The 23,377-nt window shown below is 44.4% G+C and overlaps 3 protein-coding genes across 3 annotated transcripts; all 3 read left to right on the top strand.

The window, feature by feature from the left end:
• Positions 1-2,236: 2,236 nt before the first annotated feature.
• LOC310814158 (inverted formin-2-like) lies at positions 2,237-9,835 on the top strand (the record flags this gene model as incomplete). The annotated part of the gene is made up of 20 exons (XM_083683458.1): positions 2,237-2,627; positions 2,996-3,111; positions 3,541-3,700; positions 4,605-4,638; positions 4,815-4,956; positions 5,240-5,369; positions 5,658-6,008; positions 6,194-6,324; positions 6,554-6,615; positions 6,726-6,828; positions 6,982-7,067; positions 7,370-7,470; positions 7,930-8,000; positions 8,114-8,221; positions 8,461-8,531; positions 8,650-8,770; positions 8,949-9,113; positions 9,243-9,345; positions 9,558-9,706; positions 9,806-9,835. The coding sequence occupies 20 exons, from the start codon at positions 2,237-2,239 to the stop codon at positions 9,833-9,835; spliced, it is 2,625 nt and encodes an 874-aa protein (XP_083539584.1).
• Positions 9,836-13,124: 3,289 nt separating this feature from the next.
• Positions 13,125-18,996, top strand: adss1 (adenylosuccinate synthase 1). The gene is made up of 13 exons (XM_083682986.1): positions 13,125-13,324; positions 14,943-15,045; positions 15,167-15,229; positions 15,328-15,378; positions 15,603-15,669; positions 15,958-16,065; positions 16,223-16,304; positions 16,398-16,524; positions 16,656-16,810; positions 17,479-17,603; positions 17,905-18,002; positions 18,133-18,282; positions 18,619-18,996. Exons 1-13 carry the CDS (start codon positions 13,133-13,135, stop codon positions 18,669-18,671), a joined length of 1,374 nt encoding a protein of 457 aa, XP_083539112.1. The 5' UTR covers positions 13,125-13,132; the 3' UTR covers positions 18,672-18,996.
• Positions 18,997-19,872: 876 nt separating this feature from the next.
• Positions 19,873-21,918, top strand: siva1 (SIVA1, apoptosis-inducing factor). Its single transcript, XM_083684156.1, has 4 exons — positions 19,873-20,068; positions 20,629-20,808; positions 21,353-21,506; positions 21,668-21,918. Exons 1-4 carry the CDS (start codon positions 19,948-19,950, stop codon positions 21,714-21,716), a joined length of 504 nt encoding a protein of 167 aa, XP_083540282.1. The 5' UTR covers positions 19,873-19,947; the 3' UTR covers positions 21,717-21,918.
• Positions 21,919-23,377: the final 1,459 nt, after the last annotated feature.

The raw sequence follows: 23,377 nt of genomic DNA, 5'->3' as shown, positions 1-23,377 counted from the left end.
ACTTATCAAGGACACTTGGTGCCTCATTAGAAGCAGTAGAAGGACAGGCTGCCATGGGATGCATCTTCAACATAAGTGGGCGGTGGGCTATGTACAGTACACACACCTCTGTGAGTTACCTACAATATGTATGACGCGGTAGTGGTGTAGCTCCCACTGCTGTTTTCTATATGTATTCACGTGCAGTGACGGCTGCTGCCCATATCGGAGTGAGTTTTTAATAGTGAGCACTTCATGATATGAGATCATCATTATGTTCAATATGTCTCCATTCTCCATTTGGAATTAGAGTTGCCATAACGGGTCATGGACGAACAAGGGAATAAAGAGTCCTGTCAATACAAGGCTATAACTTGCAGGCTAAAGAGTGGAAATGTATCCATAATTGCAAATGTCAACGAGTTAAGAAAAATAGGAAAATACAATTTAGGCTTAAATTCAAAACTTTTCAGACTCAGGCCTACGCATTAGAATTGTCCTTGGCATTGTTGGTGGATGTATAGTCTTTACCTGTTTAACTGTAACGTAAGGGGGTTAAATTGAAGGTCGTATCGTCTTGCGCAAGAAAAAGCGCAACTAGGGCAGTTGGCGCGCCGCACCTGACCGTGTTTGAGAGGATACATTTTTAACAATTGCCGACCAGCGCTTTTCAATATCTGTTGCATGCTGGGGGGAAATCTGTAAGGAGAATCTCTACTCTAACCTCAGAGTATTAATTGTTTGATTTCAAATCTAAACTGTTTGAGCATAGAGCTAAAAGAAGACCAAATGCTTCCTCTTTCCAATATTTATGGAGAGCACTGTATGTTCAGTTGACGGTTGTGTTATGTGGTGATTATTTCAACAGGCACTGATCAGCGCTGCTCGGCAACTGCTCAAAATTGATCGTCTCAAACACGGCCATTTTATCCCCATCATGCAACAGGTATTGAAAAGGCTCTGGTCGGCAACAGCCGTGTCTGAGAGGATCGATTTTGAGCAATTATGATTACACAGCTAATGGCGCACCGGCTCAGGACGAGCTGGCTACTCTACTTTCGCCGACTTAAAACGGGCGATTGAAAGGTATGAGCAGGCAAACCTCACGCAGCTGTACCACCGGGAGGGACTCAGTAACTGAATTCTTCTCCGTACGCAGTAGGCTGCTAAATATGTTCGGTTTTGTGTCCTCCGCTCTGGAAATAAAAAGTACTCGATTTCAATGTCGTTTGTGACTGTGTTTTGTGTAGCCTGTGTTCTACTCTTTGGGAAATACAGCCTCAACTAGGCTAGTCATGCTCGAATGTGCTGTAGTGTAGGCTTATTTCCATATCTAGCAAATGCCCCTGCCAGCGAAATAAGCTTAAGTGAATTAGCTGCAGCTCTAGCTTGAAACTGCGCCGTCTCCAAAGATGACGTTTTGTTTACTTTCTGTGGTTTGACAGCAGGCTAAGTTGTAGGCTGTAGTATTTTCCTACAGCCAACTTCAGCTCGCTGTCATCCCCTTTCCAAATACCGTTTTGTCCTAAGTGGTGTAATGATAGGCTACTATAGTTATTTTGAGTGCCGCCCCTGCATTGCGCTCAACCAATCAAAGGGGTATATTATGCATTTCGTCATTAAAAACGTACTTTCAGCCTATGGTAATTCCAATACGCGTATATTCACCGTTAGATGCACTGACTAATGTGCTTGTCTGTTTGTGTTTGCTGTTGATTAGCTGACAGCGAGTGTCTATCCTTTCATGCAGGATTAAGTGTGGATGTTTGGCAGGCCTAGTGATGACAGGACTGCTGACATATCTTTAACCTTTCCCCCAAATGTGCAGAGTTGTCATTTCCTATGAATGTTTTCCAGTGTGATAAAGGCCTCCATGGTTTGGTCTGCATCCTCTAATCAGGATAGCATTGAAGCTATTCTAAAGTGGACCGATTGGCCTTTACTGTATATGCACAGAGGCCTGTCTGAAGGTACACTTTTCAGTGGTGTGTGTACGTATAAAATCAGAATCAGTATCAGAGTCAGAATTCTTTTATTTGGCCAAGTATATATGCACATACAGGAAGTTGACTTGGCGAGGTTGGTGGATGGGACATAAAAAAACAATATATAAGCAAATATTAACCGAAAATTTACAAAATAGCAAAATATTAACAAAATAGCAATAACAAATTTACAAAAACCACATTGAACTGAACATTGACATTGAACTGAACTGCCTGCCCTTCAATCCACAGACCCTCTGCCCACCAACGCCATGTCAGGGAGCTCCGAGGGGAAGTGGGCGGTCGTCAGTGGCCTTCTGTGCTCCGCCCAGGACCCTGACCCCCGGCCGGAGTTCAACCTGGAGAGCGCTGATCCAGAGCTGTGCATCCGGCTGCTCCAGGTGCCCACCATGGTCAACTACTCTGGGGTGAAGCGTCGCCTGGAGTGCAGTGACCAGTCCTGGATGGTTCAGTTCCTGGAGCTCAGTGGGCTGGACCTGCTGCTGGAGGCTCTCGACCGCCTCTCTGGGAGGGGATGCTCCCGCATAGCCGACGCCCTCCTGCAGCTCACCTGCGTCAGCTGCGTGCGCGCTGTCATAAAGTCCTCGGTGGGGATCCACTTCATCGTGGAGAATGAGGGCTACATCCGCAAGCTCTCCCAAGGTTGGACAGCATCTGGTCACAAGCACACAGACCGTGTTTGTCATTTAAGAAAACAGTGGCATCATTCTGTGATGAGGCCAAATTTTCCCAAATTAAATGTTCCACAATGTGTTGATGATTCAAAAGAGCCTCATACAATTTATGATCAAAATGGTGCCATTCAATATCAAATTACCCCCACAAAAGACATAGGCAATGAGGCAACATATGAGGTAAAATACATTCCTAGAAATTCAAAACAAAGACAAAATATCATATGGGAAACAGAGAGGGAGAACAAGGAGAGACAGAGAAAGAGGAATGATTTGTTGACAGGAATATGAAGACCAGGATTACGCAAAGTGACGTCTTTGACCATGTTTCTACAGCCTTGGACACCTCCAACATTATGGTGAAGAAGCAGGTCTTTGAGCTCCTGGCTGCCCTGAGCATGTTCTCCTCCGATGGCTCCCGTCTGGCCCTGGATTCCCTGGACCACTATAAGGCAAGTTTCATACAGGATAGGGATCCTAGGACTTGCCACGCAAGCCTACAAAGTGTATTGTTTTATTGTTCTATTTTGTAAATTTGTTAATGCTTATTTTGTTAATATTTTGCTATTTTGTAAATTTTTGTCAATATTTGCTATTGTTTTTTATGTCCCATGCACCAAGTCAATTTCCTGTATGCGCAAATATACTTGGCCAAATAAAATAATTCTGATTCTGATTCTGATAGACAGGGGCTATGAATATACCATTGTTTACACAGGTTTAGTGGCATTTGTGAAAAGGAAGAATCATTATAGTTTGAAAATGTCTGAATATCATTCTGATCATTTACATCTTTTGTTGCCCGTACAATACTTGTCAATATCAAAACACATCTAGCGGGTGTCAATGACACCTATTCATGTGTTCATTTGGTGTTCTAGGGTGTGAAGACTCAGCAGTATCGCTTCAGCGTGATCATGAATGAGCTGCAGGCCACAGACAACGTTCCCTACATGGTCACCCTCCTCAGTGTTATCAATGCCCTCATCTTTGGGACAGATGACCTTCGACAGAGAGACAAGCTGCGCAAGGAGTTCATCGGTACAGCACATTGGTTGTATTATAGCGACCCTGTATAAGGCCCGTTAGCAGCTCCCGCAAGGAAGTTAGTTGTCTTTGTGTTGGAGCTAGCGCGGCCGCTTTGTAAACGGAAGGTCATGAGTTCGATACCCACAAGCTACTCTACCCCGCCGTTCGCAACAATGTCATCACTTCTTAGCTAGGCTTCTTATCAGAGATTCAGATCATCTGCAAGGTCACACTGGCAAATTGTTGATGAGAATGGGTTTCCCCGTGGGAATGCAGAGGGAAAAGTAGGTCATCTGCCACAGCTAAATGACAAATCTGTCACCGGGCGCTTCTAACTATACGCCTGTCCCCAATCCTTGTCCCTAAACACCTGAATGTCCATGAACATAGGCTACTAGCCTCATGCAAACCTCACATTTTCCAATATGAGCAGCACATTCATATGCATATCAGACATTGATAATGAATTGCTGCAAGAAGGATCCTTGGCTATGGTCCTTGACAAACATTTGTCGGTATTATTGTGCATGAGTCAGGAAAATAGATAAACTTACCTGGGAACACTTCTAACAAAAGAGAGGCAGGTGCTGCTTCATCAGATGCAAATTACCTCATTCTTTATAACAGATTTTTAAGTATGTGGCGACATATTTTAAATATTCACTCTAATAAATAATAGCTTATTTTCTTTTGAAAGTCGTCCCTCACACCTGCAGCACTACCAGATCATTGATCAGAGAATTCACTCCGTATAAATTATCGCTCGCCTGCGATCGGAACATTTCTGCCCAACACACCCAGTTTATTGTGGTATTGTTCCAACTGTGTACAATATCAGGCAGTTGGGAAAGGGTGAGGCAATTTGTTCTAGTTTGAGGTTGTCACATTTAATGCGTGTTTGATTTTTGTTCTGCAGGATTGCAGCTACTCAACATACTGCCAAAATTGAGGTGAGCTTTTTTTTGCCTTCATTCTTCCCGGGAATTTTACTGTTTTGTCCATGAATATTTTCATGAACTAAATTAAAAGGAGCCTTGTAACAATGTAACAAATAAATGTTTTAACGCAATTCTAGGAGTGAATACATTGATGTTTGACCAGCCAATTAAATGTGTGTGGTGAACAGGGAGCAGGAGGATGAGGACCTGATCATCCAGTGTGAGTCATTTGAAGAGGCCATGGCTGAGGATGAGGATGAGCTGCTGCGGGTCTATGGGGGCATAGACATGAGCAATCACCAGGAGGTGTTCACCACACTCTTCAACAAAGTGAGCACTGCTGCTCTGTCACTGCTGATCTGTACAGCACATATGCTCTTTTACTGTATCAACACAGTAGTGGAAGTCCTTTTCATCATGACAACAAGTCCTGTCTTGATCTTTGGAATGTAGTCTATACAAGAACCTGCAAGGGACACATTTGATGCCACCCGTAGGAGATGAGATGAGAACACATAGTATAAGAGCAGTTTGCAGCTGAATTGTTGAATATGTATTCTGGGGCATTTATCTCGGTCAAGAACCTCAGGGTTTGTGTCCCCTCTGTCTCCAGGTGAGCAGCTCTCCATCGTCCCTGCAGTTGCTGTCCATTCTGCAGGCCCTGCTGCTGCTGGAGCCTGAGAGGGCAGACATCTGGCTGGCCTTGGAGGCCCTGGTTAACAGGTCACTGCTAGCCCAGGACTGTAAGTCAACATGCTACTGTCGGTCGGCCACATTCGATTTAGCCCAACAAGCTAGTTCCCGTAGAGGGGCAGACGGGTCTGGGTGGGTGTTGAGCAGGTGGGCACAAGAATATGAGTGGTATTACTTCTGAATAAGATAAATGGAGGTGGAGATGGATGGATGATGTCATGGATGGATGGATGCTGTCAATATGGCTTGATGCATTTGCCCTAATAGAGGAGCTTTTAGAGCGAGGGTCTTTGAGTGTGATTTCAGTGTTTGTGCATGTGTGTGGTGTTGTGTTCCAGCTCAGATGGACTCCTGTGAGAAGGTTATGCAACGCTTGGTGTTCTCCAAGTGCAGGACCGCTGGGTATCATGTTGTGGATGGTCAGCCAACCAAGAGGGTGGACAAGGCCGTTCAAACCGATCTGATGGACGGAGACCAAGAGAGATTGACCAAGACCACCCATGTGCCACGTTGTGCCCCACCACCACCACCACCCCCTCCTCTCCTGATGATGGGGCCACCCTGTGGTCCAGGGGCGCCTCCCCCTCCACCTCCACTACCAGACATTCCAGGCCTGCCAGTTCATCCTCCCCGCTGTCCCAGCCAGAGTATGAAGAAGCTCATCTGGCAGAAGCTTGGAGCTGTCACTGGTGAGTGGGACAACATTAGTGTTTCTCACACAAATTAACCCCCAGAAAACAGTGTTTTCAGAAGCAATTCTTTAATAGGGGGAGCAAATCATGTGTTGTGCATGCATAGTCTAAAACTGCATATTGTAAGGTGATTGACACCACCTGTAGGTGTGTTTGATCTCCCTCCTGTCATACACACACAGATCGGCCACACTCTATGTGGACCTGCGCTCAGGAAGGCACTCCTTGGGAGCCCGACTACAGCAGCATCGAGCAGCTGTTCTGTCTCCCGGTGGACAAGGGGGCAGCTTTGCCTGTCAAGAAGGAGCCTAAGGTTGGGGCCGGTCAGCCCTCTCCCTTCTGAAGCACATACAGGAGAAACATGGCTCATTATGAATGGGGTCATTCCATGTCAAATCAACAAGCCGTGACACCCACCATCTCAGATTGTTCTGTAGTTAGAGACAGATAAGATCGTGGGTGTCGAAATCCCCTTTTGTCGGTAGATTTGCTGAATAAACAACAACCTCTTTAACAAAATACTTTCTCTCTCCTCTCTACAGATCTCTTTCATTGACGGAAAGGGAAACTTGAATTTGAACATATTTCTAAAGCAGTTCAAATGGTCAGCTAACGTATATTTAGCATTATAATGTGTCAATGTGTAATGATGCAATGTATGAACAATGTTATTGTTTTCCCATTTAGCAAATTTTGGTTTCTCCCTCTTTCCAGCTCAAATGAAGACTTAGTGGCCTTGGTTCAGAGTGGAGATCGGACTAAGTTTGATGTGGAGGTGTTGAAACAGCTTCTTAAGCTCCTGCCAGACAAACATGTGGTGAGTACCAGGTCCCATTCCCCAGTGTTGGTCATCATCTTTATTCATCCTGATCACCTTCAGATGTTGGCTCCGATGTTACAAGAATTGTATTACATGCAAAGACACTGTATTTATCTAACATGAAAACGTGTGTCTATGGCCTCAATTTAGATTAAAAACCTGAAGTCCTTCCAGGGAGAAAAAGACCAGCTGGCCAATGTAGACCGTTTCTACATCTCACTCCTGGCTGTCCCATGGTAACTCCCCTGCCCCCTCTCCTTTTAGAATGATGTTTAGATAGCGCCACACATTGGCTGGATAGTATTTTACAGAATCAGAAAAAACATTGTATTTTCTTTGATAATTTCCCAAGTTAATTCTCTATCCTCCCTCCACCTGTACACCTGTTACTCATTCTACTCATTCTGTAGTCACTCTCTCTCTCTCTCTCTCTCTCTCTTCATACTGTCTCTCTCTCTTCATACTGTCTCTCTCTCTTCATACTGTCTGTCTCTCCTCATACTGTCTCTCTCTCCTCATACTGTCTCTCTCTCTCTAGTTACCAGTTGAGGATTGAGTGTATGTTGCTGTGTGAGGAGACGACCTCAGTTCTGGACATGCTCAAGCCCAAAGTTGAGCTGCTGACAGCAGCCTGCCAGTGTAAGACCACCAACACCAACTGCACTGTATAAACATGGATGAGTGGTTGCCCCCTTTCTCAATATACCATTTGTATTTTGCTCACAGAGGGGGGTAGTAAGGTTCAATGTAAACTATTTTGTCATCCTCTGTGGCTCAGTTGGTAGAGCATGGCGCTAACAACGCTTAGGTTGTGGGTTTGATTCCTGCTGGGACCATATATACTGAAATGTATGCACTCACTGCAATGTAAGTCGCTTTGGATAAAAGCGTCAGTTAAATGGCTTATATTATTATATATATTTTGTATGTTTGATATATCAACAGAGTGGAAAGTCCTGAGATGTATTCTATAGAGAAGAGATAGAAATGCTAGGTGTAATCAAAGTCAGTTTGCCAAACAAAACTGTTTTTATTTTAGTTTTTTTTACCTGTTTTTGAATTGACGGATGCTTTGTTATGATGTGTTTCCTTCCTCAGGTCTCAGAGTGAGCACTCTCATGCCCAGTTTCTGCATGCTCATCCTCGGTGTGGGAAACTTCCTCAACTATGTAAGAGAGAACACTTGCACTTCCTCAAGGATGGCTCTCTACACTTCAAATCTCTACCATCGACATGTAGTCTGAAGAGCTCTGGTTAACCCATGGGTGTGTCTTGTTCCCAGGGCAGTCACACAGGGAATGCTGAGGGGTTCAAGATCAGCTCCCTGCTCAACCTGACAGAGACCAAGGCCAATAAGAGCCGTATCACCCTGCTCCATCACATCCTGGAGGTACACTCTTAGAACCGGGCTGCGTTCAGCAGGGCACAATGTTGTGGAACGTTCAGATAGAAATGTAAAATGTTCCAGACATGTCTCTCTCACATGCAGAGTAAGGACGCATGATTTTTGTTTAGTTTAGAATGTTTCGTGTGTTGCACACTCCTGAGCATGAAACGCTGTGCTTGTCTGAAAATGTAGAATCATGTTTGAACTCATGAATATGTTTTTACCCGCCATGTCGTTTACAGGAGGCAGAACTGAATCACCCAGAGTTGTTGGACCTCCCTGATGACATCGAGATTTGTGAAAAAGCAGCAGGGTATGACAGACCTTATTCTATTCTACAACGTTTTATTTGAGCCCCTTGGAAGGTCTGCAAAGGAGCAAACGTGACATTTAACATTTTCAAGTTTAAAATGTTGATGTTTCTCCTTCAGAGTCAACCTGGAGTCCATCCACTCAGAGGCCAGTGCCTTACTCAAACGACTGAAAGAAGCAGCAAACAAAGTCTCCAACTCTGTGGAAGATGTTAAACAGCAATTTACCGAGATCATTGAGGTATAAATTCAATTTCACGCTGGATGTTGCTGTGAATTGGATGCAGTAGCTGTGCTTCAATGCATTCAAAGTATTATGAGTTTGCATGTGTTGGTCGATGGTTGGTTTTCAGCTCAGGGTTAAGTACAGTAGAAACATGTTCAAGTGTTCTTTTCAGAGTTATTTTTTCTTCCCAAAGGAAAGCCTGGAGGCATGCCTGGATTTGGAGGAGCGACTTCCAGAGATTGACAGGAAGAAGGGTGACCTGGCACTCTATCTGTGTGAGGACGCTAACCAGCTATCTCTGGAGGAGCTCTTTGGCAACATCAAAACCTTCCGAGGACTCTTCCTCAAAGCCTTAAAGGTCAGAGGAGCACTTCATCACCGATGCAGGGAATTCCGTGGGGTGGAGACCATTGGGCTAATGCTCCTTCAGTAGCCTATTGGAGAGGCCTCATGTACTCTCTTTCCTCTGCTTTATTTACACCCACAGGAGAATAAGACCCGCAAAGAGCAGGCTGCTAAGGCAGAGAAAAGGAAGAAGCAGCTGGCAGAGGAGGAGTCCAAAAGGCAGAAGGGGGAGAGCGTAGAAATAAGTGAGATCTGATGTGTTCTGAAACTGAAAAGTCAAAACAGTTACCTGTCGTATATTGTAGTGTCTTAACAAGTCTCTTTCTCTCCCCATCTGCCCCTTCTCTCTCCCCCTTCTCTCTCCCCCTTCTCTCTCCCCCTTCTCTCTCCTCCTTCTCTCTCCCCCTTCTCTCTCTCCCTTCTCTCTCCCCCTTCTCTCCCCCCCTTCTCTGAAAAGTCTGTAAAGGCCCCCCGCCCCAGGACGATGGCTGTATTGTGGACCACCTCCTGGCTGATATCCGCAATGGTTTCTGTCTCAGGAAGTTGCGGCCCAGGTGCAAAACGGAGATCAGCCAGCCTAGTAAGGACCAGTCGACCCTGGCCCCCGTCCTGTCTCCAGCCCTAGCCCTGCACACATTGCCAAGGGCCATAACTTTAAAAGTAATGTATGTTGCCTCTTTAACAGAACCTCTCTTTCCCCTCCAGGATCAAGTGTCCAGCCAGCAGGAGCCATAGCACCAGAAACCCCCATCTCTCCCAGTCCCTTGAAGCCACAGGTAGAGAAGAAGACAACAAGGGCAGGAGTGAATCAAAAAAAAGAAGAAACCAAAAAAAGAGGAGTGGACAAGTGTCTCAGCAAACTCCCAGGAGAACCAGCTGTGTCGCAGAAGGGACGCCAACAACGACCAGGTTTGACACAGAACATATAATTATATATAATTAATTTAAAAAAATCTATGTAGAAAAACCAGTTTGCCCATTTAACCGAACCTCTCTCTCTCCTTCAGGATCAAGTGTCAAGCCTGTAGAAGCAGCAGCAGGAGCCATCGCACCAGAAACCTCCAGCAGTCGTAGTCCCTCGCAGCCACAGTTAGAGAAGAGGCCTACAAGAGGAGGGGCGAAGAAAACAAAGGAAGAAACAAGAAAAAGCAAACTTCCAGAAGAACCAGCTTTGTTGCAGAAGGGACTCCAACAAGGACTGGATTTCACACAGAACAGACTCCGGAGGGTTGCTGGCATCATATCTAAGGTGCCTGCCACTGCCGTTGTGCCCTTGAGCAAGGCACAAGCCCGAACGGCTCCGCAGGGGCACTGCACTTTGGCTGGCCCTGTGCTCTGACCCCTGTGTGTGTGTGTGTGTGTGTGTGTGTGTGTGTGTGTGTGTGTGTGTGTGTGTGTGTGTGTGTGTGTGTGTGTGTGTGTGTGTGTGTGTGTGTGTGTGTGTGTGTGGGTGGGTGGGTGGGTGGGTGTGGGTGGGTGGGTGGGTGTGGGTGTGTCTCAGAGGTATGCAAAAACTGACAAACACTTGTGTGAGACAAACTTGTAAAAAAACAAAAACATAGATGTTGGGATACATACATAAGCAGTCCTAACTTTAACTCTTCACTGTAAATGTATAAATCAATATCATTTGAAGGTAAAGTTGTGAATGAACACCGAACAATGAAAAGAACAAACATGTTCACACTTTATTCACTTAATAGCAGTGACAGTGCCATCTAGTGGACATAATAGTATACTACCGCACTGTATAATGGGACATTAGACACACAACTTCTATGACTAATATCATTGGACAGGGCAACAACCTAGTCACCAGAATCACCAGAAATACATTACATAGTATGAAGAAACAAAACTACAAGCCGCAGCTTCGTACTACTTTTAAGACACAGAGAACTGATATTGCATACTGGCCGATAAAATCTTCTAATTGAGGGATTGAGTGTTGATGGGTGACTTTTGGCCATCGTTTTGCATTCGTTGTGTCTTAATTTATTGCACATAAGTTAATAATTTATTTTATTATCAGGTAGGACTTTGGTCCAAATTGGATTTGGGGTTTGAATTCTATTGTTGCAGGAATACTTATCTTTTCTGTTCCTAGCTACAGAACAATCTGAGATGATGGGCGTCATGGATTGTTGATTTGACATGGAATGACCCACAATTAAACACTAACACACAGACAAAATGATCTGAGCTAAGTTATTGACTCTGATCATGCCTTGACACATTTGACATGTCAATGTCAAATGTCAGTTTGTGAGACATTTTTATTTCTCTGAGATTTTCCCCACGAGAATCAAACAGACTCGGCTCCTGAATCGAGACACCGAAGCTCAACTAGGCTCGGTGGAGCTTAACGGACTACAAAGACCATAACCACTGGTGGCGAAACTGACTTTATGCTGCTGAAGAAGAAGTCTTCTCTGACATAAGACGAGCATATGCAGCCTGTTTCCAGAGAGAGACCCAGACACTGAACCCTGGGTCACAAGGCGTTATGTGCCTGCATTGGCCAAGTCTTGGAACTTGATAACCTCCAAGGGGGAAAATATTGACTACAAACCTTTTTTCCGTCCTTGACAGTTTTAGCACTGCAATGTTCTTCCAGATCATTATGATTTAGATTGTTGATTTCAGTTTTTTTTGTTTATGTCATCCTTATTAATCTTGTACTTCATTGTATGTCATCTTGTTTCTTATTTTTATATGACCAGGTGTTGCCAAATGTGGTGTTTTGAACAATAAAATAACTTACTAAGATATTTCATTGACATCAAATACCCTTCAGACTGACGAAGGCATACGTGTTACCTCCTTTAGATTGTACCGTTTATTAATTATTAAGTAATTTGGTAATTAGTAATTACCAAATTAATTTGTACTTTGTACTTTGTGCAATACATATTTGGTAACACTTCCATATACTTTCATAAGGAGTTTTATCTTTACCGCTATAAAATAGCATACATATCCTACACCTTGGTGGGAAAATCAGTTGGACCAGACGACTTTGGAGGTGAAAGCAGCAGCACTACATTTTATTGGACTGAATTGACTCCTCCATGAATATATGTATCAGCATGGTTTCTCTGGATGACTTTGAGTTCATTGAAAAGAGCGGAGGCTGAGTCATGCTGATGCCACTCTGCACCGCCTGCAACTAATGTCACTTCGCGTAAATTAATATACACTCACCGAACACTTTATTAGGAACACTATACTAATACTGGGTAGGGCCTCCCTTTGCTCTCAAAACAGCCTCAATTCTTCATGGCATTGATTTCACAAGATGTTGGAAACATTCCTTTAAGATTCTGGTCCATGATGACATGATTGCATCACGCAGGTGCACTTTCAAGCTGTGAATCTCCCGTTCTACCACATCCCAAAGGTGTTCTATTGGATTCAGATCCGGTGACTGGGAAGGCCACTGAAGAACACTGAACTCATTGTCATGTTCATGAAACCAGTTTGAGACGACTTTTGCTTTGTGACATGGTGCATTATCATGCTGGAAGTAGCCATTAGAAGATGGGTAAATTGTGGCTATGAAGGGATGCACATGGTCAGCAACAATATTTAAATCGGCTGTGGCATTCAAGCGATGATTGATTGGTATTAACGGGCCCAAAGTGTGCCAAGAAAACATTCCCCACACCATTACACCACCTCCGCCATGAGAAGGTGTACAGGTGTTCCTAATAAAGTGTTCGGTGGGTGTATATATGAAAATATGTGTTGCTTTATAAGATATTTATGCTTTATATGATATTGTTTTGTATTTGTTTAAACATTAAATGGATGTTTCTATTTCCAAAACTGAGTGAATTCTTGTTGATATCAACCAAATCTTTATGTAACGTTTGGAAACGTCCAGTAACTTGATCAAGAGCGCACAGCAGCGCCCCGAGACCCGCATACTGCGCCCGGTTCTGACATCACCGGCTTCTAAGGTTACTGATATGGCATTGCTGCGCTTGGAGACCCTCCAGTCTCCTTCAGACGGACAGCCTAAGCAACATCATGTCGTTTAGCTGGTCGGCAAAAGATCATAAGAGCTACACAAATCCCCCTTCCACGACAGGGTTGAAGCGACCGCGGAACGACACAGGGAACAAAGTGACGGTGGTGCTTGGAGCGCAATGGGGAGATGAAGGCAAAGGAAAGGTCGTCGACTTATTGGCGACTGAATCTGACCTTGTTTGCAGATGTCAGGTAATATAATATCACGAGTATCAGTTCAGATGTCGATTAAATGTCAACAACATTTAGTTTACTAAAGTAATGTCATCGTGCCATTCGTTATAGTGCATTGAGAGTCAGTGAATGCTGCGGGCTATGAGTCTTAGGTAAACGCTATATTCGACATATCTATATTCGATCTGTCAGAATTTATAGGCTACAGTGTAGTGTAACAGGTGTAGGCAATGAACAAGCTTGAAATAGGTTAATGTTCTGCTTTTTTCTCTTAAAAGTGACTTACATTTGACCATTAAATGCTCATTGGGATAGTGTGTAGTGGGAGGTTTTTAAAATCAAAAAGTAAAATGATGCTTTATCTCTTCGAAATGTCTACAGAAAAAGTATTACAACTCTCTCAATTAATAGCCTAGAAAAAACCTTGTCTGAAACTAGGGATATTTTAATGTAGCACTTTCTTGTGCTGAAACGAGAACTGAAATGTCATTAAATTACTACTTTAGCAGTAGTTCTTGGAACATCACTTAAAGCATTGAAAGCATAAACCTGAAAGCATTCTCTCAATGAGGCTATATGTAAACCTAGTTGTGAACTTTCTCTGACTGACCTACTCATTAGAATGCTGAAAATAGAACACAGCAACATTGAGACAAAGAGCAACATATTTCTTACAGAATGCAGTCGTTTCAATCATCCTGCTATCGGGAAAGGCAGTATAGGATTACAATGGGATTAATATCAACAATATTCTTTATTGATTTTACCATTGATTTCAAACTAGAGAAGCTAAACCTCCCCAAATGGAAATAATGTGAACTTATAATATTACACAGACAAGTCTCAGTTTCTCATTGATAATAAAAAAAATGTTTTAGAAATAAATTTTAAAAAAACGTTTTGCTAAAAGACAAAATTGTAAAATACAATCACACACAACACAGTTGTTGTGTTTTATTCTCCATTGACAGCCAGCACTCCCTGTCCTGTACTCTGTCAGCCCCTCCCGCTGGACTAGAGAGAGGTCACATTCCCAGGGTGGCTTGACATGTGAGAAGGCCATGACTTAGCCAGGGGGCATAGAGTGTAGGATGCACCAGCCAAGTCTGTTAAAATAGTCGGCAGGGGGGGGGGGGGTGAAACAGGGAGGGGAAGGGAGGGGAGGAGAGGGGAGGGGAGGGGAGGGGAGGAGAGGGGAGGGGGGCTGGTGAAACAGGGAGGGGAGGAGAGGGGAGGGGAGGGGGGCTGGTGAAACAGGGAGGGGAAGGGAGGGGAGGAGAGGGGAGGGGAGGGGAGGGGGGCTGGTGAAACAGGGAGGGGAGGAGAGGGGAGGGGAGGGGAGGGGAGGGGAGGGGAGGGGAGGGGAGGGGAGGGGAGGGGAGGGGAGGGGAGGGGAGTTGGTGAAACGGGGAGGGGAGGGGAGGAGAGGGGAGGGGAGGGGAGTCTATTACCCACTGACTAAAATAAGATTACAAATTTGCACTTGATGTACTGTATGTCAAGTCTATGTCCTGGGTGCATGGTGAAATATTTTCACACGTAACAGGCAATGGTCAAATCATTAACTGTTCTGTATCTTTATCAGTCGGCTACCCTGTAGGATTGTTGTCGCAGTTCTCTTGTTTTGCTTTTCTAGGGGGGTAACAATGCAGGCCACACTGTGGTAGTGGAAGGCAAAGAGTATGACTTCCACCTTCTCCCCAGTGGAATAATAAACTCTAAAAGTATATCTCTCATTGGTGAGTGCTACTCTCTTTCGCCAAGACGGTTCACATTGTCACTACCATGGCATTGGCCCCACTCCAACAGACAGTGTTCTACGCACGCCTGTTCATCTTATCAGTGTTTGTTTCTCCATAGGTAACGGAGTGGTCATACATCTACCAGGCTTGTTTGAAGAGGGGGATAAGAATGAGAAGAAAGGTATGGTACATGGAGTGTTCTGTGAGAGTAACGTCGTCTTCACGACTTCCAGATTCAAGGAAACCAATGTGACCTTTTTGTCTCCTCTCTCTGACAAGGTCTCAAAGGCTGGGACAAGCGACTAATCATCTCTGACAGAGCACACATCGGTATGTCCTTATTTGCATTTCAGTAACACAAATGTAAATGAAGACGTGTACAGTGCTATCTTCGCATTTGAATGAATGTTTACGTACTGTAGATGTAGGTCCTCTGTGGCTCAGTTGGTAGAGCATGGTGCTAACAACGCTTAGGTTGTGGGTTTGATTCCCGCTGGGACCATATATACTGAAACATGTATGCACTCACTGCACTCCTTGCCTTCTCTCGACAGTGTTTGATTTCCACCAGGTTGTAGATGGGATACAGGAGACACAGCGACAAGCACAGGAGGGAAAGATGTAAGAGTGGGAATGCAACAGTCACGTAGATAGGGGTCATGGGTCACTGTGGTCAGGAGGTCCTTTGTGGCTCTGTTGGTGGAGCATGGCACTAACAATGCTTAGGTTGTGGGGTCGATTCCCGCTGGGACCATATATACTGAAAAATGTATGCACTCACTGCAATGTAAGTCACTTTGGATAAAAGAATTTTTTTTTATCAATATTTTTTTTTGTCAATGCTACTAAAAATTGCAGATGCCTCTTTAATATTCGGCCAACTAAAAATGTGTTTTCCCCGCGTAACAGTATTGGAACGACCAAGAAAGGCATTGGACCCACCTATTCCAGCAAAGCATCTCGCACTGGACTGCGTGTCTGTGACCTGCTGGGTGACTTCAAGGACTTCTCTACCAGGTATGCTTAGTGGTAGACAGGCCACCTTCGCATGCCACCTTCGCTTCCAGCATCTCACACACAGCGTGGTTGGGTCTCAATACTTTGATCTTGAACTAGATTGACCCCATGAGTGCACAGTAATGGAGATTAAGACGACGTTGGGGGATTCTTTCAGATTCAAGAACCTTGTCCAACAGTACCAATCCATGTACCCAACACTGACAGTCGATGTTGAGGCGCAGCTGAAAAAACTGAAGGTACGGCATGGAGAGTGAAACATGTCCTTGTGACCTGTAGTCCTGTAGGAGCTTGAGAGCTGAGAGCTGTTTTCTGTTTTTCATGTATTTCAGGAGTACGGGGAGAGGTTGAGGCCAATGGTGCGAGATGGGGTCTACTACATGTATGAGGCCATCCACGGGCCACCTAAGAAAATCCTGGTAGAAGGAGCCAACGCTGCCCTCCTTGACATTGACTTTGGTAAGGAATGTCATTTTTCCATTGAGGGGCATGATGATAAGTTTAGGATGTCAGAAGTAACCGACATCTTATGATTCTCTCTCTCTCTCTCTCTCTCTCTCTCTCTCTCTCTCTCTCTCTCTCTCCTTTAGGCACATATCCCTTTGTGACCTCATCAAACTGCACTGTAGGTGGGGCATGCACTGGTCTTGGCATCCCTCCCCTGAATATTGGAGAAGTGTATGGTGTATCAAAAGCCTACACCACCAGGGTGGGCATCGGTGCCTTCCCTACAGAACAACTCAATGTAAGAGCGCATTCAGCCATCTTCCCGTTCCTCCTCAGGAGATAACGGATATGACCTTGATAATGAACACCCGGACTCAGTAATCTCTGCGGGTTCTCTGGTTGTACTTAGACTAAGCTCAGATAAGGTACCTCTCACATGAGGAGGGGCTTGATATGCATCTCAGTGATCACCCTCTTGTATAGCCTGAGGCTCAGACATGCTGGTTGTCTTCTGAGGTACAAGTAGAGGTTCATGTGTGTAGTAGCATGTTTAAGATCAGATGACTCTCACAGATGTAGGAAGGCTAGTCTCAAAGGCGTTGGCTGTTCGGACCAGCTGTCAGACTGTGTGAGAGACCTTTATAAACACTCCTTAGCACTTATGCTGATCACATGTTCAGGGGATAAATTTAGGGACCAGAGTCAAAGTTCCAGATAGATTTACTGTCTCGTCTGGGGTAATGTTACCTAACATGAGAACTGTCCAGTGGGCTATAGCTAAACATGTTTCAGCCTGAACTCTCACTAATTTTTTTTTGTTTTGTTAATGTAGCATTTTATTTATTTACATTTTTATTTCATGTTTTATTCAATGACACGGTGGACTTGATTCGAGAGCACTGATGTCTTTGATGTTATTGATCAATCAAATGATCAATAGATGACTGAATCTGTTTTCTGCTGAAGGCGGTGGGTGAGCTGCTGCAGACAAGGGGTCATGAGGTGGGCGTGACCACAGGAAGGAAGCGTCGCTGTGGTTGGCTGGACCTGGTTATTCTGAGATACGGTCACATGATCAATGGCTTTACCGCGTGAGTAGATAGGAGTAGACAGGCAGGCATATAAACCTAATTCTTACTTCTTCTTCTAACTCTATGACATTTTAAGACTGTTGAGTGATGAATGTTACAGCATATTTGCCTGAGACTGCTATTCTGGAGGTTTTCACTCTAATAAAGTGTGAATTGAAAACTGAACAGATTGCTCAGACTCAGAAAATTCACATGAATTATTGTGTTAGATTATTCCTTTTCTTGTCTTCAACTATCCTCTCTTCTGTTCACTGCAGCTCTCTCCTCTCCTCATGTGTGTACAAATGTTTACTTTCCACAGAATTGCTTTGACAAAGCTTGACATCCTGGATGTGTTGGATGAAATCAAAGTGGGAGTGGCCTACAAGGTCAATGGGAAAAGAGTCCCCCATTTCCCAGGTATGGTGTAAACAGATGCACTGATACACCTGTAAGATAATTCAAGGAGTGTTATCTAAGAACATAGGTAACTAATGGTTCCCTGATCTCCCTTGCTTTTGATTCTTAACCCTGATGTTTTTTCACACAGCTAATATGGAGGTGTTGCACAAAGTGGAGGTAGAATACGAGACCTTCCCGGGCTGGAAGAGTGACACATCTGCAGCCAGGAAGTGGAATGACCTCCCGCCCAAGGCTCAGAACTATATTCGCTTTGTGGAGAACCACATTGGAGTACCCAGTAAGTCTGACCCAGGAACAACGGTTGGGGGGTTGTCGTGGTGTTATAGGTTGGGAGGCTGCTAACTGAAGTTCATACTCTCTGACCCATATGGGTAACTGAGTAGCCAAGTTGTTCTGGGACATGTCACAATATACCAGCAGAAGGCACTATTGGCTGGATTATAATAATAACTATTCAACGGTTTGATCAGAACAAGCATTATGAGTGGTCGAGAGCTGTTCAAAGCTGTGCTAAGTAACCAATGCCACAAGGTTAATACTGGTGCAAATGTTTTAGAATTTTCTCGAGGTTTTTTTGACACATGCCTTTTTTTCTTCACAATTCTCTCCTCAGTTAAGTGGGTCGGCGTTGGAAAGTCCAGAGAGTGCATGATCCAGATGTTTTAGAGAGAACGCCATCTCTCTCCCCCAAGATGGACACACCGATGTGGCATGATGATGACAGTCTAATTCTGTTAAACCTGTTGGCAACATGTATATGTAGTCTTAAAACAATGTTGACTTGAATCGTTGCTAACTTAACAGTAGCCTATCCAAGCAGTGCTGGTCATCAGTTAGAATTTTATAACCGTTTGAAGTTGCTTATTCTGACAAAGAACTATGTTGATGTCAACCTACCTTTGTGCCACAAAAATCATGAGGAAAAATGCATAGAAGTAAAGTTCCTTCATGAACTCATGTTTTGATTTTACACATTTATCAGTTTAAAACATTTTTGGATCATTGCACAATAAACATGTGTAACCGTAACGTGCTGGATACTTCATATCTGTACCACGCATACTGTGGGATAATGTAATAATTTGGTTTGTCTGAAAACAATCTAAAAAACAGGGGGGGGGGGTGGGGGTGGTTACCCCGCAGCCCACAGATTCGGGGAATTCTCCTGGTGCTCCAGATGGCCAGTCCACTACTGGTCACTTCTTATGACATGGTGCGTGGAGCAGCAAGCTCCTTCACTGAGGGAGGCACTTTTCATGGAATGTTTTCTTGACACATATGTACCTGAATCAGAAAAGCCCCAAATTGCAGTAACGTGTAAACTGTGGTAGAATATCAATCGGAAATCATGATGGCATTTGAGAGATCTGTTCATTGCACATACATGTTGAGCTGGTGGCTCCGTCATGTGGTGGTTATTCAAAGAGAATTCATGGGGCGTTCTATTGAGGATTTCATAAACAATAGCAGCCATGTTGTCGCTGTCCTGTTTTCAAGCCTTCATGCTGTCAGAATCTCAATTTGAAACTGCGCAGGTGCAGAGCCTCCGCCTGTCCCCGCACGGCCTTGTTTGCGGTTGGTTTGGCTCTGCAACTCAAACGAGCCCAAGGACATGTCTCCCCCGGTGAGACTGAAATCAGATCACTCATTTGTCCGTCTGATTTTTTCGGTATTTAAATCATGTATTTGAAAATATGTTTAATTATTCTATATGAATACGAATCTGAATGCGTACCCTTTTCACGTGTATTTATTTGAAGATACAGTATTTATTTGGAGTTTAGTAAACAACCTCAACATGAATATTCATAAGACTTTCACATGTGATGTGTGTCAGATCTGCGGCGTCATAAGGCGGAGTCACCGCTTTCCCGCGACACACGGCCGTCAGCTCTCCACAACAACAAGAAATAGCGAACTTTTTGAGACCAACGTTTTCAAAATGACTAAAAGATCTTATCCTTTCGCGGAATCATTCTCCTCGCAGTACAAAATCCACGTTAGCCAAAAGGAGCTGAACCAAAATGGCGTCTTTGGGAACAAGTACAGGCAAGAAATCTACGGTAGGTCCTCCTAGCTCACAGTAACTAGCCTGATCCACCAGTAAGACTAGCTAACTAGACATTCTGTGTTATCCGTGATTACCTTTCTAACATGCATGTGTCCTTCATGACTTGCTGATACTCAATACGATTGATTGACCAGACATTGCATACATATTCAGCTTGCTAGCTACAGTTACCTCCGTCAACTACACATGCTATTATTAGCAAGCTAACTCTAAAGCTTCTAAACACAACACGCAGTGCGGCCTAGTAGTGATGGGCCCTCTGATAGTGATGGCCTCTCGTTGTGTTTGCGATACAACTAGACGGTAAGTAGCCGTAAGCATCCTCCTCTTTGCCAGTGTTATAGACAGAGAGTCGGGACACTTTGTCATTTATCGAAATAAAAATTACCCCGCCAAGAGGGTTTGCAATAAAATACTTCTTCCACTGACGCTAATCTCACGTCTCGGCGCAGAGAAACCAGTGTTCGCTGCACAGAAGCCGAGACGACCTGGTGTTGCTGGGAACACGTATGTGGTTGACATCACATGTGCTCGTATTCTCTCCTTTTACAGAAAAGACCAAGAACCTGCTCTTCAATGGCACCAAAGCAGTCATGGGGAAGATCTTGAATGTGGATATGGAGGACAGGTGTTCGGACCCACAGGCGGCGGCGGACGGGAACCAGACACTCCTGAGGGGACAGACACTCATCGGACAGGATGGCAGACTCAGGAGAACAGCTCCCGTTCAAGGTAAGGTGCCTCTCAGATGGACCCTCATGACATTTCATACGTTTTATATTCACCTTCCGACGTAGATTGAAGACCCGTCTCTTCAGGTTACATCTTAACTGTCCCTCCTAAAGACCTCTTCATCCCCACTACCCTCCTGTACAAGTTTCTCTCCTGTAATTATTATTATTATTTTTTTAAATTATATATAATTCTTCCTTCTTCTAGCATTGTGACTGCCAACAGCCCCTGGTCCTAACATAAATTATTTTTTCTTATGATGACTGATGGATAGATGATTCACTTACTTAGTCAAATGCATTTGTTGTAAGTCGCTTTGGATAAAGGCGTCTGCTAAATGACGTAAATGTAATGTACCTGAGAATGAGAGGGAAGGCGCACTCTAAGCTCTGCCAAAATTAAGTAATCTCCATTTCAACTTCAATAGGGAATGCTTTGACGAGCTAAAACCTACCAGTTTGTGAGCTAAAACCTACCAATAATTGGCAATGGTATTTTTCTATCCATGTCCTGAATGGTCTCTGTTTCTGTGTGCTTGTCTCAGGTGCAGCAGCGGCTCCTGTGGGCTGCTGTGTGTGTCAGAAGGCCCCCGGGATGAGGAGGCAGTGCTCTCAGTGTGACCGGACTGTTTGCCCGTCCTGCACCCAGCTGTGCTCCAGCTGCTCAAGCCTCTGCTGCTCAGTCTGCACCATCGTAGAGTAAGTAGATTGATTCTCCCCCACCTCACCACTCAACCACTGCATCCTGTGTGAATTCAGTTTCAGTTTTTTTTGGGAAGAAATGCTGAGTTGGTAGGTTGAGATGTAGCCTCGGAGGTGTCTTTGTTTTGCTTGTTGCTAATTGTTTTCTCTCTCCTTAGTTACAGTGGGCAGTATGATCAGGTGCTGTGTTGTGGCTGTTCGTCGTAATGCAGGGCGGGACAGGACATGGGTGAAACTGAGGATTATGCTTGGGATACGTTTTAGCCCAGTTCATTTCACATGACACATTCCTGAACCACTTACATTTTATTCATAAGTGCATGATTCTTTTTTTACCGTGATCCAGTTGTGTATTTTTGTATATATGTATTTACTATATTGTTTTCTGATTAAAAATTCTTGAAGCTTTTCTATTTGTTCTGTCACACATTTTTGAATGACATCTCATGTTGCCGTGACAACGTGAAGGAAGAATGTGTGAAGCAAAACATTACTGACATAATTTATAAATTAGGAAAGTAGGTTGCATAGTCCATAATATAGATCACCTCTGGTTATTTCACATATGAGCCAGCAGGTGGCAGCACACATCAAGATCTGATTCAGTGTAGACATGAGCCGGGTCTGTGAACAGATTGCTGTGACTTAGCTAAATATACTGTCGTTGTCGTTGTCGTCATCACTTTTTCTTGGCTCTTATCACTGATGACTTGTTTTGGTGTCATGCATCATGCTTTGTGAGTAATTGTTCTCGGTAGAAGTCCCCAGCAGTGTAGGCCTGTTTTACCGGTCTAGTGAGATTTTAGTCATTTCACCTGGTATCACAAAGATTCATTTTGATGTGAGTGGGTTTTTTTTTTTTTTTTTTTCTCTCTCTTTCATCGAGTCAGTTGGAAATAGGCCGTGACCACTTGAGTCACATCCATGCTCTGCAGGCCAGTTGTGGCTCTGGGCTGTGGGGAGCTCTCTGCAGTTGGTGTCCGAGGGAAGCACTCGATTTCTGGCTGAGTGAGCAGGCAGCTGCTGGGTGGACGGGCGCCAATAAGTCTAAACCCATTTGTTTTAAATTAAGTTTCCCACTACTGCATATAGAACTGAAAAACACTTGTGATGGAGTACACTCTCAATAGGCCCTCCAAGTGCTTTCCAGTTTCCACAACAATATTCAAGACCACCACTCCTAGCCATCCTAGGAACATGCCTGCCTGCCTGTCTGTCGTCTGTCTGAAGCGTTTACTCGGAATATTCGTTGTTGATTTATTAAAAGGAGGATGTTGGGTATTGGGGTTGTTTTGGTTTTTTCCCTCTCTTTGCTCTCTCTGATAACTCTCCATATAATGATGTTATGTGTTAATGCACTCTTAACATTAGACTGTGCAGCTGTCGAGGGTTTCAACACATCCCTACCCCTGGTGCTTCAATGAAAAAGGTCATGATTTTGCCTTCCAAGACTGGTCTTCCTCTGCCCCCCCTCCTCCTCCTCCTCCTCCTCCTCCCCCCCCACACACACCTCCTCCTCCTCTCCTGGCACAAATACATGGGTCTCTATGAGGAGAGGCCCACGCCACGGGCTGCCAGACCAGACCAACTGCGGCGGGAGCGTGTGGCTTTGTCTTTCACCCATTCTTTTGGGGACCAGCTGTGCCCGGAGTGAGACCGCCGAACGCCGTGATGTAGAGGCTATAAATATGCGTCAGCGAGTGTGAGTAAGTGACAGCTGTGCAGCGGACCAAGGACACGCTGTCTTGGCACCCCCCAGGACGAGTCACTCCAAACAAGGCAACCCCGGCGTGGACACAAGTTTAGGTGGATTTATGCCGTGTTTTTTTTTTTTTTTTTTTTTAAAGCTATACTGTGATTTAGATAAA

This window comes from Argentina silus (genome assembly GCF_951799395.1).
Source record: "Argentina silus genome assembly, chromosome: 13".
In the NCBI taxonomy this organism is placed as follows: Eukaryota; Metazoa; Chordata; class Actinopteri; order Argentiniformes; family Argentinidae; genus Argentina; species Argentina silus.
The sequence above is the reverse complement of the archived record's forward strand: the minus strand, read 5'-3'. Positions and strand labels throughout refer to the sequence as shown.

Excerpts from the sequence above, each read along its gene's own strand:
- adss1 (XM_083682986.1), top strand. The coding sequence starts at position 13,133 with ATGTCGTTTAGCTGGTCGGCAAAAGATCATAAGAGCTACACAAATCCC. Across the intron at positions 15,046-15,166 it reads TAAAAGTATATCTCTCATTG|GTAACGGAGTGGTCATACAT; the intron begins GTGAGTGCTACT and ends GTTTCTCCATAG. Across the intron at positions 15,379-15,602 it reads CTCTGACAGAGCACACATCG|TGTTTGATTTCCACCAGGTT; the intron begins GTATGTCCTTAT and ends TTCTCTCGACAG.
- siva1 (XM_083684156.1), top strand. The coding sequence starts at position 19,948 with ATGACTAAAAGATCTTATCCTTTCGCGGAATCATTCTCCTCGCAGTAC. Across the intron at positions 20,069-20,628 it reads GTACAGGCAAGAAATCTACG|AAAAGACCAAGAACCTGCTC; the intron begins GTAGGTCCTCCT and ends CTCCTTTTACAG. Across the intron at positions 20,809-21,352 it reads GAGAACAGCTCCCGTTCAAG|GTGCAGCAGCGGCTCCTGTG; the intron begins GTAAGGTGCCTC and ends TGCTTGTCTCAG.